The sequence below is a fragment of the Chrysochloris asiatica genome, unplaced genomic scaffold (assembly GCF_000296735.1).
Source record: "Chrysochloris asiatica unplaced genomic scaffold, ChrAsi1.0 scaffold00028, whole genome shotgun sequence".
Classification (NCBI taxonomy): Eukaryota; Metazoa; Chordata; class Mammalia; order Afrosoricida; family Chrysochloridae; genus Chrysochloris; species Chrysochloris asiatica.
This window is the reverse complement of record NW_006408546.1, coordinates 19,355,448-19,367,489: the sequence shown is the minus strand read 5'-3', so window position 1 is coordinate 19,367,489 and position 12,042 is coordinate 19,355,448. Positions and strand designations below refer to the sequence as shown.

Genomic DNA, 12,042 nt, shown 5'->3' with positions numbered 1-12,042 from the left:
TCTCTCATACTTTGGACATATTTTTAGGAGGGACCAGCCACTGGAGAAGGATATCATGTTTGGTAAGATGGAGGGTCAGAGAAAAAGAGGAAGACTCCCAACGTGATGGATTGGCCAATTGGCAGCATTGATGGACTCAAGCATGGCAACAGTAGTGATGTTGGCCCAGGATTGGGCAGTGTTTCATTCTTCTGTGCATAAGGTTGCTATGGGTGGGTACTGACACGATGGCACCTAACAAGACAACAGAACCATTATCTCATAGAATATGTAAGGAATTCATGCAAATAATAATAATAAAATAACACATATAGTAGAAAAATAGGCAAAAGGTATGCAAAGCCTATTTACAGATGAGGAAAATCCTCAGTACTAGCCATCATCTTAAAATGAGATCAGCAAAACAGTAGATATTTAGGTCATACCAAATATATGTGGGGATTAGGATTATAGGGTCTTTTATCCAATCCCCACATATATTTGGTATGACCTAAATATCTACTGTTTTGCTGATCCATAGGCTTTTTTTTTTATTTTTATTGTTTTAAATCTCATTTTAGGCGCCATCAAGTTGGTACCAACTCATAGTTGGTACAACAGAATTAAACACTGTCTGATCCTGGGCCAACCTCACAATTGTTGCTACATTTGAGACCACTGATACTGCCTCTGTGCCAATCCATCTCATTGGGAGTCTTCCGCTTTTTCTCAGACCTTCCACTTTATGAAATGTGGTATTCTTTTCCAGTGACTGGTCCCTCCTGACAATATGTCCTGAGTATGAAAGATGAAATCTGGCCATCCTGGCTTCCAAGGAGCACTCTGGTTATACTTTTTCCAACACAGATCTGTTTGTTCATTTGGCAGTCCATGGTACTTTCAATATTCTTCTCCAACACCATAACTCAAATGCAGGTAGGGAGGACCAATAAAATTTTACTTGTATGATAGATCAGAGGGCTCTTTGGAAAATAATTAAAGAGGTATAGAATGCAAACCATTTTTATTTCATTTCAGGACTTGGAGCCACTGTGAGTTTGTAGGTAGATCTAAGGATAGGTTGAGGGCAATTATTCTGAGCGTGCAATACTGGTAGTAGTTACTCCAATTGTCCTCCAACCCTAACCATTTAATATATGTGCTTAAGTGTGGAGAGATGAAAAACCAGGGAGGAAAAACCAGATGGGTGGTTTCATGAAATCAATGTAAGGTACCCAGGAAGGCAAGTCCTGTTCTGTGGCTGGATTTCTAACATAAGTCAGGCCAGTAGAGAAGGGAGGGACACTGCAGAGACTCATGTAGATGGCACATGTGAGATACTTGGTGAGGACTCCCAGTGCAGCCTGAGAAGGAATCTGAGGGTATGGGTGCCGGCAGGGGCCATCCAATTTCCTTATGAGCCACAGTGAAAGATCAAGAAAAGTACAAATTTGTGACTATTTTTAATCCTCAAATCTAATGTAACACAGGACATCCAGTTTATAGCAGTAGGCAGTACTCCTGGTGTGGCGCTGTAGGATCAGCATGGGACTGCAACCGCAAGGTCAGCAGTTCAAACCCAACAACTGCTCCTTGGAAACCCTATATAGGGTTGCTTTGAGTTGGAACTGACTTGACAGCACTTAATAACAACCACCCCCCTCCCCAAATATATATCCTAAGCCCTGTAACCTGTGCATATATTTTGGTACATGGCAACAAAGGGGAATTGAGGTTGCAGCTGGAATTCAATTTGCTGGTCACCTGACATTAAAATAGGGAGAGTAGTCTCGACCATCTAGGTGGATCCAATGTAATCAAAAGGGTCCTTCCTTACAAGTGAGAGGAGACAGGAAAGAACCAGAGAGTTGGCAGCCTGAGAACAACTTGGTCCAGAATTTCTGAGTGTGAAGATGGAGGAAGGTGCATTGAGCAGCCTCTGAAAGCTAGAAAAAGGCAAGGGAATGAATTCTTCCCTGGAGTCCTCAGAAAGGACACAGCCTTGCCAGCACTTCAGTGTTAGCCCAGTGAGGCCCATTTAAGACTTCTGATCTCCAGGATGGTAACAATTACATTATCGAAGACAATAAGCTTATAGTAACTTATTGAATAGTAATAGGAAACTAATACACAAATGGAAAATTAGATTTGTCATGGAAAGACCTCTTGGAAGTGGCAATTCTTTAACTGAGTTTCTAAGATCAAAGGGAGACAGTGAGTCAAAGTAACACGACTATTTCCGTAAGTGGAAATAGTACATTGAGGACTAGAGGAAGAGCAGAAAGAGAAAATCAAGCCAAAGGACCCCTTCTCTAGGAGAGGCTCTCAGTGTGGGTTATGGGCAAAGTGGGGCAACAGGATGGACATGGTGCTTCATGGAGCTCACCATTTAGTGGAGTTGGCACCTGGACCCAGGTGTACCAGCCCACCTCTAATGTTCCTTTCAATGTGTCATCTCCTCTTTCAAAATAGAAAAGTTCAGTTCTTACTGTGGTTGATTTTGATTATCCTCCTCCTTATGTGAGATATCAGAGTCCTTGTGTGGTACTGTGGGTTAATGTGTCAGACTGCAAAGTCACTTGAACTGCAAGGGCGGTGGTTCAAGCTCACCAGTGGATCCTTGGAAACCCTATACAGGTTTGCTATGGGTTGGAATTGACTCGATGGCACTTAACACACACACAATGTGAGATATCAGAGTCCTGGTGTGGTGCTATAGGATAAGCATTGGACTGCTAACCAAAAGGTCAGCAGTTCAAACCTACCATTTGCTCATTGGAAATTCTATACAGGGTTTCTGTTGCTATGAGTCAGAACTAACTTGATTGCATTTAACAATAACAACAATGTGAGGTATCACCATGTCCTCAGGGATAAGCCTATCCTGTCCTAGACTTGTGGTTGTTGTTAGATGCCATGAAGTTTATTCCAACACACAGCAGCCCTGTACACAACAGAATGAAACATTGCACAACAATTGTTGCTGCTGTCACAATTATGTCAAGTCATCTTATTGGAGGTCTTCCTCTTTTTCACTGACCCTCCACCTTACCAAGCATGATGTCCTTCTTCAGGGACTGGTTCCTCCTAGTAACATGCCTGAACTATGAGTGACGATGTCTTGCCATCCTGGCTTCTAAGAGCAGTCTGGCTGTATTTCCAACACAGAATTATTTGTTTTTCTAGCAGTCCATGGTATTTTTAATAATCTTCTCCAATACCATAAATCAAATGCATCAATTCTTCTGTGGTTTTCCTTATTCATTTTCCAACCTTGAGGTGATTGAAAATACCATGGCTTGGGTCAGGTGGACCTTAGTTTTCAAACTGGTAACGTCGCTCTTGAATGCTTTAAAGAGGTTTTGTGTAGCAACTTTGCTTAATGCACTATGTCATTTGATTTCTTGACTTCTGCTTCCATAAATTTTGAGAGTGGATCCAAACAAAATGAAGTCTTTGACAACTTCAATATTTTCTCCATTTATCATGATGTTATTTACTGGTCCATTTGTGAGGTTCTTTGTTTTCTTTATGTTGAGGTACAATCCATACTGAAGGCTATAGTGTTTTAAGTCCTTTTCACTTTTAGCAAGCAAGGTTTTTCATCTGCATATTGCAGGTTGTTAATGAGTCTTCCTCTAATCCTGATGCCACATTCTTCTTCATATAAAAATGGGTCCTCTGAGACTTGCTGTTTTTGTTGTGAAGTGCAGTCAAGTTGGTTCTGACCCATACTGACCCTGTATAGGGTTTCCAAGGAGCAGCTGGTGAGCTTGAACCTCTGACTGACCTTGCAGTTCAGACGGCTTTGCAGTCTGGTGCATTAACCCACAGCACCACACCAGGACTCCCCTCTGAGACTTAGTTGCATCTAATTAAGATGTAGGAGAGCAAACAGGTCCAGCCTTGGATAGGGACCTAGGTTCCTTCTTATTCTACAACTCCACCTGGTCACACAGGCCAGATACTTTCCCAATGGAGGCCAAAATCCTTCTAATCTCTAGTTATACTAATCAGTGATGGTGACATTGAGTGGGTAGTCAATGGATGGGACCTTTAAAAAAGCATTAGAGTTAACTTTCATGTTTTATGTCTTATACTAGAAATAAAATTCCTAAAAAAAAACAACAGTCTCAGACTATGAAAAACAGAAAAGGTTTTATTTTACTTTTTTTTAAAGATGTACATATGATGGAAATATTGCAGTTTGGATAAGAAATGATTGTGCTACCTCATTGCAACATTTAAAATGAAACCTTTCAGGAATACTGCATAGAACTGATACCACAGGAAAAATATTTCGATTTTATAGGACAGAGCAGAAGTCATTACTTTTATGAAGCTTTATAAATGTCATTCATACACACCATCTTATTTTCATTTGCTGTTGAAGCCTTTACTTATGCAAATCATGACAAATGTTAAGGAAACCAGTGTTTCCCCTGGAATGCTAATATAATCATAAGGAGAGGAGGAAGAATTACTTCTGAAGGAAAAATCTATATTGCAGCTCTGCAAGTCAGATAAAAATGAAGCTTTCAGAAAACCTCATTAATTAGGGCTCTACTCATTTAGAAATTGTGTTAAAAAGCACAGGGACTGGAATGAGTTTCCCTTCCTTACAGGAGTGCAGATTAATCGCATACAATTCAAGGGGAATGTTATTTTTTGACTGATTTTGTAATGCACTTACCAGCTTTCAGATATCTTATTGTACTTTATAATTATTCATTTTACTTATCAATTTATTTCTTGACTCTTTAATTTAGACATTTATTCTTAGATTCATTTGTTTGGTCACATTTTCACTCAGGTATTCATTTAATAGCCATTAAGAACCTGCTACATGCAAAGTGCTGTGGTAAGCACTGTGGGAGGCAGAAAGATGAATTAGATGTGGATTTTGTTCTGAAGGAGTTCATAGTTTAAGAGATGTGACAGGAGACCTACCTAAGAAAAGCCTAAGAGGGACTGAGATGGCAGACTGATAGTACATTTAGGATCTTTGATCCTATTCCTGTTGTTGTTTGGTCAGACAGCCTCATCTTTCTCTCTTGAAGCAGTGCTTGTCCTATAAAGCAGTCCAGTGCTTGTCCTATAAAGTCACTTCACTCACTGTCAGAACTGAGTCGATTCTGACTCAATCCAACCCTATATAGTGCTTCCGGGACTATAAATCTTATAGGAATAGACAACTTCATCTTTCTCTCATGGAACGGCTGTTGGTTTTGAGCACAGAGCCACCAGTTCTTAAAAATCACAAAAGGTAGATTTTTAAAAAGAAATTAGTAACTACACTAAAAACTTAAGTCCCTTTCATGGTAAAGACATTTTTGAATAATTCCTCAAAATGGCGGATGGAGTTAGATGAAAGGAAAAATGCACAGCCCAAAGCACATGTAGCAAAATATGGTAGCATTCCCTGCTCTGAAGAGAAGGATATCAAATCCAAGAAGGCCTCTGAGGTCAGTGATTGGGTAGCTGATTGGGGTCAGTACAATAGAAGAAGGCAGCCAGCTTTTCCACCCCACTTTTTTCTCCTATGAATGTCTGCCCTCTGTGGGAGGGGGTGGGGTACTGTGGAGCCTGTGGTTGATAGAGTCAGGAAGCAGAGCACTGACACCATGCTGCAACCTGATGGAGTACAGAGTCCCTACCTCCCAGAAGACTTTTGCTGGCATGGTAACCATTCGTATAATCCTATCCCCCTCCTGGAGTCCTGGTGTAGCACTGTAGGATAATCACTGGACTGGAAGGTGGCCTTAAACCACAAGGTCAGCAGTTCAAACTAATCAGCCATTCCTCGGAAACTCTATACAGGGTCAATATGAGTCAGAACTGACTCCAGGGCACTTAACAACAATAACAAATCCCCATCCTACCTCCCTTTCCGGTTCCCCTTTGTTACTACAGATAGCAACCGATCAGATTATTTATTTGCCTCAAACATTTGACCAAGGAGACAAAGAGAGTCTAGCTAGTCAGATGCTGTTGAGCATTGGAGTTCTATGGTTGCATGGAGGTTGTGCCATGACAATCCCCAAACCACATGTAACCTGAATTTTGGGGAACAGAAACTAAAGACTAGCCACATATGAATGGTGCAGATTGAGAGTGAAGCAGAGATGGAAGATGAGAGAGAAAAGGGAAAAGAGGAAGAATCTGATGATTTTTCAGCTCCCTTTGACATTAGATATGTGTTCTCAAAGAGATTGCATAAAATTCTATAAATTTCCATTTTCTAACGTTAAAATGAGTGGTTATGAGTAGGGCTGCTAATCTCATGGTCAGCAGTTCAAAACTAGCTGCGGTTCTGTGGGACAAAGAGGCAGCTCCCATAAAGATGTACAGCTTTGGAAACCCTAGACAGGGTTGCTAGGGCAGTAAACAACTCCGTGGCACACAACCACCACCACCACCAAAGCTAAAATGGAGTTCTGTTGTGGTGCTGTAGGATAAGCCCAGGACTGCTAACCACAAGCTAACTGCAAGATTGGTGGTTCAAATCCACCAGCCTTTCCTTGGAAACCCTACAGAAGGTTGTTATGCATTAGTACTGACTCGTTGACTCTTAACAATAACAACAAAGCTAAAATGAATGGGCTCGTCTTCTTTGATTCTGAAGAATTTCTAATTAATATATAATCTACTTTGATTCCAAAGAACACCTTCTTGGTTGTGCAATAACATAGCTTGAATTTGTTTTTTTTTTGTTGTTAAGTGCCATCAAGTCAGTTCCAACCCATATTGACCCTGTATAGGGTTTTCAAAGAATGGCTGGTGGGTTTCAATCACTGACTTTGTAGTTCAAACTGACTTTGTTGTCTAGCGCATTATCCTGTAGTGCCACACCATAGCTCTGAATAGTGGCTAGTCCTAAAGTTTCAAATACACTATGAATATATGGTGGTGGTTGTTGTAGTGTGCTGTGGAGTCAGTTCCAACTCATAGTGACCCTGAATAGGGTTTCTGGGGCTGTAAATCTTTATGGGAGCAGAAAGCCTCAGCTTGCTCCTGTGGAGTGGCTGGTAGATTCGAAGTGCTGGACTTGAGGTTAGCAGCCTGACTCGTAACCACTAGCTACCAGAGTATATATAAAGTCCTGGTGTGGGACTTTAGGACAAACACTGGACTGTAAGGTAAAATTGAACCACAAGGCTGGCAGTTCTAACCCACCAGTTGCTCCTCAGAAACCCTATGCAGGGAACCAACTTAAAGGCACTTAACAAGAACAATGTATGTATGTATATACATACATGCACACACAGGAGGTGTTTCAAAAAGTTTGTGGAAAAATTCCATTATTGTCCAATTCTATTTTTCCATAAACTTTTTGAAGTTCCCTCGCCACTCCCACTACCATGTAAGTGTGTATGTATGTATGTATGAAGGGGTTTCAAAAAGCTCATGGAAAAATGAAACTGAATGATAATGGTTTGTATATTTGTTGTTGTAAAGTGCCATTGAGTCATAGCGACCCTGGAAGGGTTTCTAAGTACTGGCTGGTAGATTTGAACTGCTGATCTTGTAGTTAGCAGTTCAGTGTAGTTAGCATAGGGTACTACACCAGGACTATCTCTCTCTCTGTGGGCTAAAACACTAGGCTGCAAGATTGGTCAAGCTCACCAGCTGCTCTTCAGAAGTCACAATGGATGGAACTGACTTGATGGCACTTAACAACAACATACATATATCCTGAATATTGCTTAGGTGAGCTTGAACCACCTTGCAATCAAACTGACTTTGCAGTCCAGCGCATTAACCGGCAGCACCACATCAGGACTCCTGCATAGGACATACTTACACTAAGTGTAAGCAATATTCAGGATATATATATGTTGTTTCACTAAGTTTAAGTATGTCCTATGTAGGAGTCCTGATGTGGTGCTGCCGGTTAATGCGCTGGACTGCAAAGTCAGTTTGATTTCAAGGTGGTTCAAGCTCACCTAAGCAATATTCAGGATATATATATGTTGTTGTATATATAGAGAGGAGCTCTGGTAGCGTAGTGGTTACGAATCAGCCTGTGAAACTTAAGGTCAGTGGTTCTAAACTACCAGCCGCTCCGCGGGAGAAAGATGAGGCTTTCTATTCCCGTAAAGATTTACACCCTCGGAAACCCTGTACAGGGCCGCTATGGGTCGGAACCGACTTGACGGCACTTAATAACAACAACAACAACAACAATATATATATATATATATATATATATATATATGTGTGTGTGTGTGTGTGTATATGCATATATATGTTGTGTATATATATATATATTGTTGTTAAGTACCTTCGAGTTGGCTCTGACTCATAGTTACCCTGTGTAGGGTTTCTAAGGAGCAGCTGGTGAATTTGAACTGCTGACCTTGTGGTTCATACCAACCTTGTGGTCTTGTGCATTATCCCACATCACCACACTAATACTTCCCATATATATGCATGTTGTTTGAAATTCAAATTTAACTGGCATATTGTATTTTTATTTGCTATATCTGGCAACCATATTCTTGCCTTGAGTCACTACTGGGACTAACACCACTCTTTCTGTTTTCCTAACACCACAGTGCAATTATACCCATTCCCCACTTATCAACCAGGTTGTTATGGGAACATCGATGGCATACAGAAATGGAGGATGACCACATTATTACATAACTGCCAAATTCTATTGACAAGTTACATCATAACACAATTGCCAAATTACATGACTATAAAATGACCAAACTTTATCATTACATAACTGCCAAGCTGAATCACTACATAATTGCCAAACCACTAACAATCATGGCCTAGCTAAGTTGACACAAGACCTTAACCATCACAGCCAGTGTTATTCTTGCCTTGTACCTTAGCATTCATTACTGCCAGATGAACTTCATTAATATGCAGAATAGTTGGATAGTAGACATTTTGCCATTGTTGTAAATAAGAAATTTAGGATAAAGAGAGGGCCAATAAGTGGGTAGTAGGTATGTTCCAATGATCCTGAAGGAGGAGGTCCAAGGTGCATTGAAGGCACTGGCAAATAACAAGGCACCAGGAATTGATGGAATACAAATTGAAATCTTTCAACAAAGTGAGGTGGCACTGTAGGCACTCACTCATCTATGCCAGGAAATTTGGAAGCCAACTACCAGGCCAACTGATCAGAAGAGATCCATATCTGTGCCCATTTCAAAGAAAGGTGACCCAACAGAATGCCAAAATCATCGGACAATATCATCAATATCCCATGTGAGTAAAGTTTTGCTAAAGGTAATACAGAAACATCTGCAATGATACATTGACAGAACTTCCAGAGGTTTGAGCTGGATTCAGAAGAGGATGTGGAATGAGGCATATCATTGCTGACACCAGATGGATCTTGTCTGAAAGCAGAGAATACCAGAAAGATGTTTACCTCTGCTTTATTGACTACATAAAGGCTTTCGATTGTGTGGATCATGACAAGCTATGGACAACATTGTGAAGTAGTATTCCGGAACACTTAACTGTGCTCGTGAGGAACTTGTACATAGAGCAAGAGGCAGTTGTTCAAACAGAACATGGGAACACTGAATGGTTTAAAACTAAGAAAGGTATACAAGAGGGTTGTATTCTTTCACCATACTTATTCAACCTGTATGCTGAGCAAATAATCTGAGAAGCTGAGTTATATGAAGAAAAATTTGGCATCAGGATTAGAGAAAGACTCATTAACAATCTGTGATATGCAGATGTTACAACCATGCTTGCTGAAAAGTTAAGAGGACTTAAAATATTTATTAAGGAAAATCAAGGACCACAGCCTTCAGTATGGATTGCATCTCAATGTAAAGAAAACAATTATCACCATTGGATCAATAAATAACATGCTTCTCAATGGAGAAAAGATTGAAGTTTTCAAAGGTTTCATTTTTCTCAGATCAACTATCACCACTTATGAAAGTAGTAGTCAAGAAATCAAAGGATGTATTACATTAAGCAAATCTGCTGCACAGGATCTTTTTAAAGTGTTGAAGGGCAAAGATGTCAACTTGAGGACTAAGGTGAACCTGACCCAAGCCATGGTATTTTCAATAACCTCATATTCATGCGAAATCTTGACAGTGAATAAGGAAGACCATAGAAGAATTGATGCTTTTGAGTAGTGGTGTTGGAACAGAATATGTAAAAGTATCATGGATTGCCAAAAGAACAAACAGATTTGTGCTGGAAAAAGTACAGCCAGAGTGCTCCATGGAAGCCAGGATGGCCGACTTCGTCTCTCACACTTTGGACATAGTGTTAGGAGGGATCAGTCACTAGAGAAAGATATCATGTTTGGTAAGGTGGAGGGTCAGAGAAAAAGAGGAAGACCCTTAGCTAGATGCAATGGCAAGGCAGCAGCATCAATGGAATCAAACACAGCAGCGATTGTGAGGTTGTCCTGGAACTGGGCATTGTTTTGTTCTGTTGTGCATAGGGTTACTATGAGTCGGTACCAACTTAATGGTATCTAACTAACAACAACAAGGTAGGTTACTGGATCATGATCTCCTTGAAGGTAAGGGTTATGTCTCCTTTTCTTTTGAAACTCTATAGCCTAACACAATGCCTGGTCCAGATGTTTTTAAAATCAAATTAAATGAGAATTCTTAGTTCAATTTCATTTTAAAAATATCTGAGCCAGGCGTTTACAAAGTCCACTTGAGGCCACTCGTCTTCTCTTTGGGAGTAAAGAATTAGGGGACTCGAGGGAGCCATATTTTGAAGCATCCAAAACGTAAAAATCTGTTTGAGAAATAATTTGCATAGTACCTTGCAGATGTCACTCCACTGCCCAGGTCCATTCTCATTGATGGCTCTAACTTTAAACAGATATTCAGTGTTAGGAGTCAAGTTATGCAGCTCGATATTCTGCTGCATTATGTCCCGAATTTGTCCACAGAGCTCTGTCTGCACATCATTAGGAGATGTAGTAATGGTTTCATAGAATTCCATCTCAAAAGAGTCCACATCTTCAGTTGGGCATGTCCAATAAACCTAGAGAAGAAATTAATAAGTCAGTGTGGCACAAATATGTACCATTCAGTTTTATTTCCCATAATGCTCTGCATTGTTGACTATCCTTAAGTGTGAATTTAAACTGACCTCATCCTCTACAGCTGCTGGTTGGTGGTTATGTGGCATGGAGATGGTTCCAACTCATAGCAACCCTACATAGGGTGTCTGAGGCTGTATATCTTTATGGAAGCAGAAAGCCTCATTTTTCTCCCACGGAAGAGCTGGTAGCTGTGAAATGCTGACCTTGAGGTCAGCAGCCTGACTTGTAACCACTATACTACCAGGACATTGAATTAATCTGTGTGCAATGGTCTTGGAATACTGTGTGATGAAGCCTTACATGATTTGTAATATGTTACAAGACCAAAAGAATGCACCTCTGGGTTCTGCTATTGGCAGAGTAACAGTAGCTATCACTTCCTACAAAAAATACCTTTGATGCATTAGATTCTATATCAGATAGTCCTTTTACTATCTCATTTAATATGTACAATTCCTTGGAACATAGATATTATTATTCCATTTTACTTATGAGGCTCAGAAAGCTTACATTTAGTGAGTTTCAGTGGAACCATAGAATACTTTACTGTTGTTGTTAGGTGCCATTGAGTCAGTACCAACCCATAGAGACCTTATGCACAGCAGAACGAAACACTGCCCAATCCTGGGCCAACATTACTACTGTTGCCATGCTTGAGTCCATCGATGCTGCCACTTGGCCAACCCATCTCGTTGGGGGTCTTCCTCTTTTTCTCTGAATCTCCATCTTACCAAATATGATATCCTTCTCCAGTGACTGGTCCCTCTTGACAATATGTCCAAAGTATGAGAGATGAAGTTTGGCTATCTTGGCCTCCAAGGAGCACTCTGGCTACACTTTTTTTCAAAATGGATCTATTGGTTCTTTTGGCAGCCCATGAAACTTTCAATATTCTCCTCCAACACTATAACTTATAAGCATCAATTCTTCTACAGTCTTCCTTATTAACTGTCCAGCTTTCACATGCATATGAGGTTATTGAAAATACCATGGCTTGGGTCAGG

The 12,042-nt window shown here is 40.4% G+C and overlaps 1 protein-coding gene across 1 annotated transcript in view; it reads right to left on the bottom strand.

Annotated features, from left to right (window-relative positions):
• The window catches only part of TRIM42 (tripartite motif containing 42), a 38,133-nt gene that overhangs the window by 5,920 nt on the left and 20,171 nt on the right, over positions 1–12,042 (bottom strand). The window contains exon 4 of the mRNA XM_006846619.1: positions 10,753–10,977. Coding sequence (XP_006846682.1) covers positions 10,753–10,977 — 225 coding nt within the window. The remainder of the gene's footprint in view (positions 1–10,752; positions 10,978–12,042) is intronic.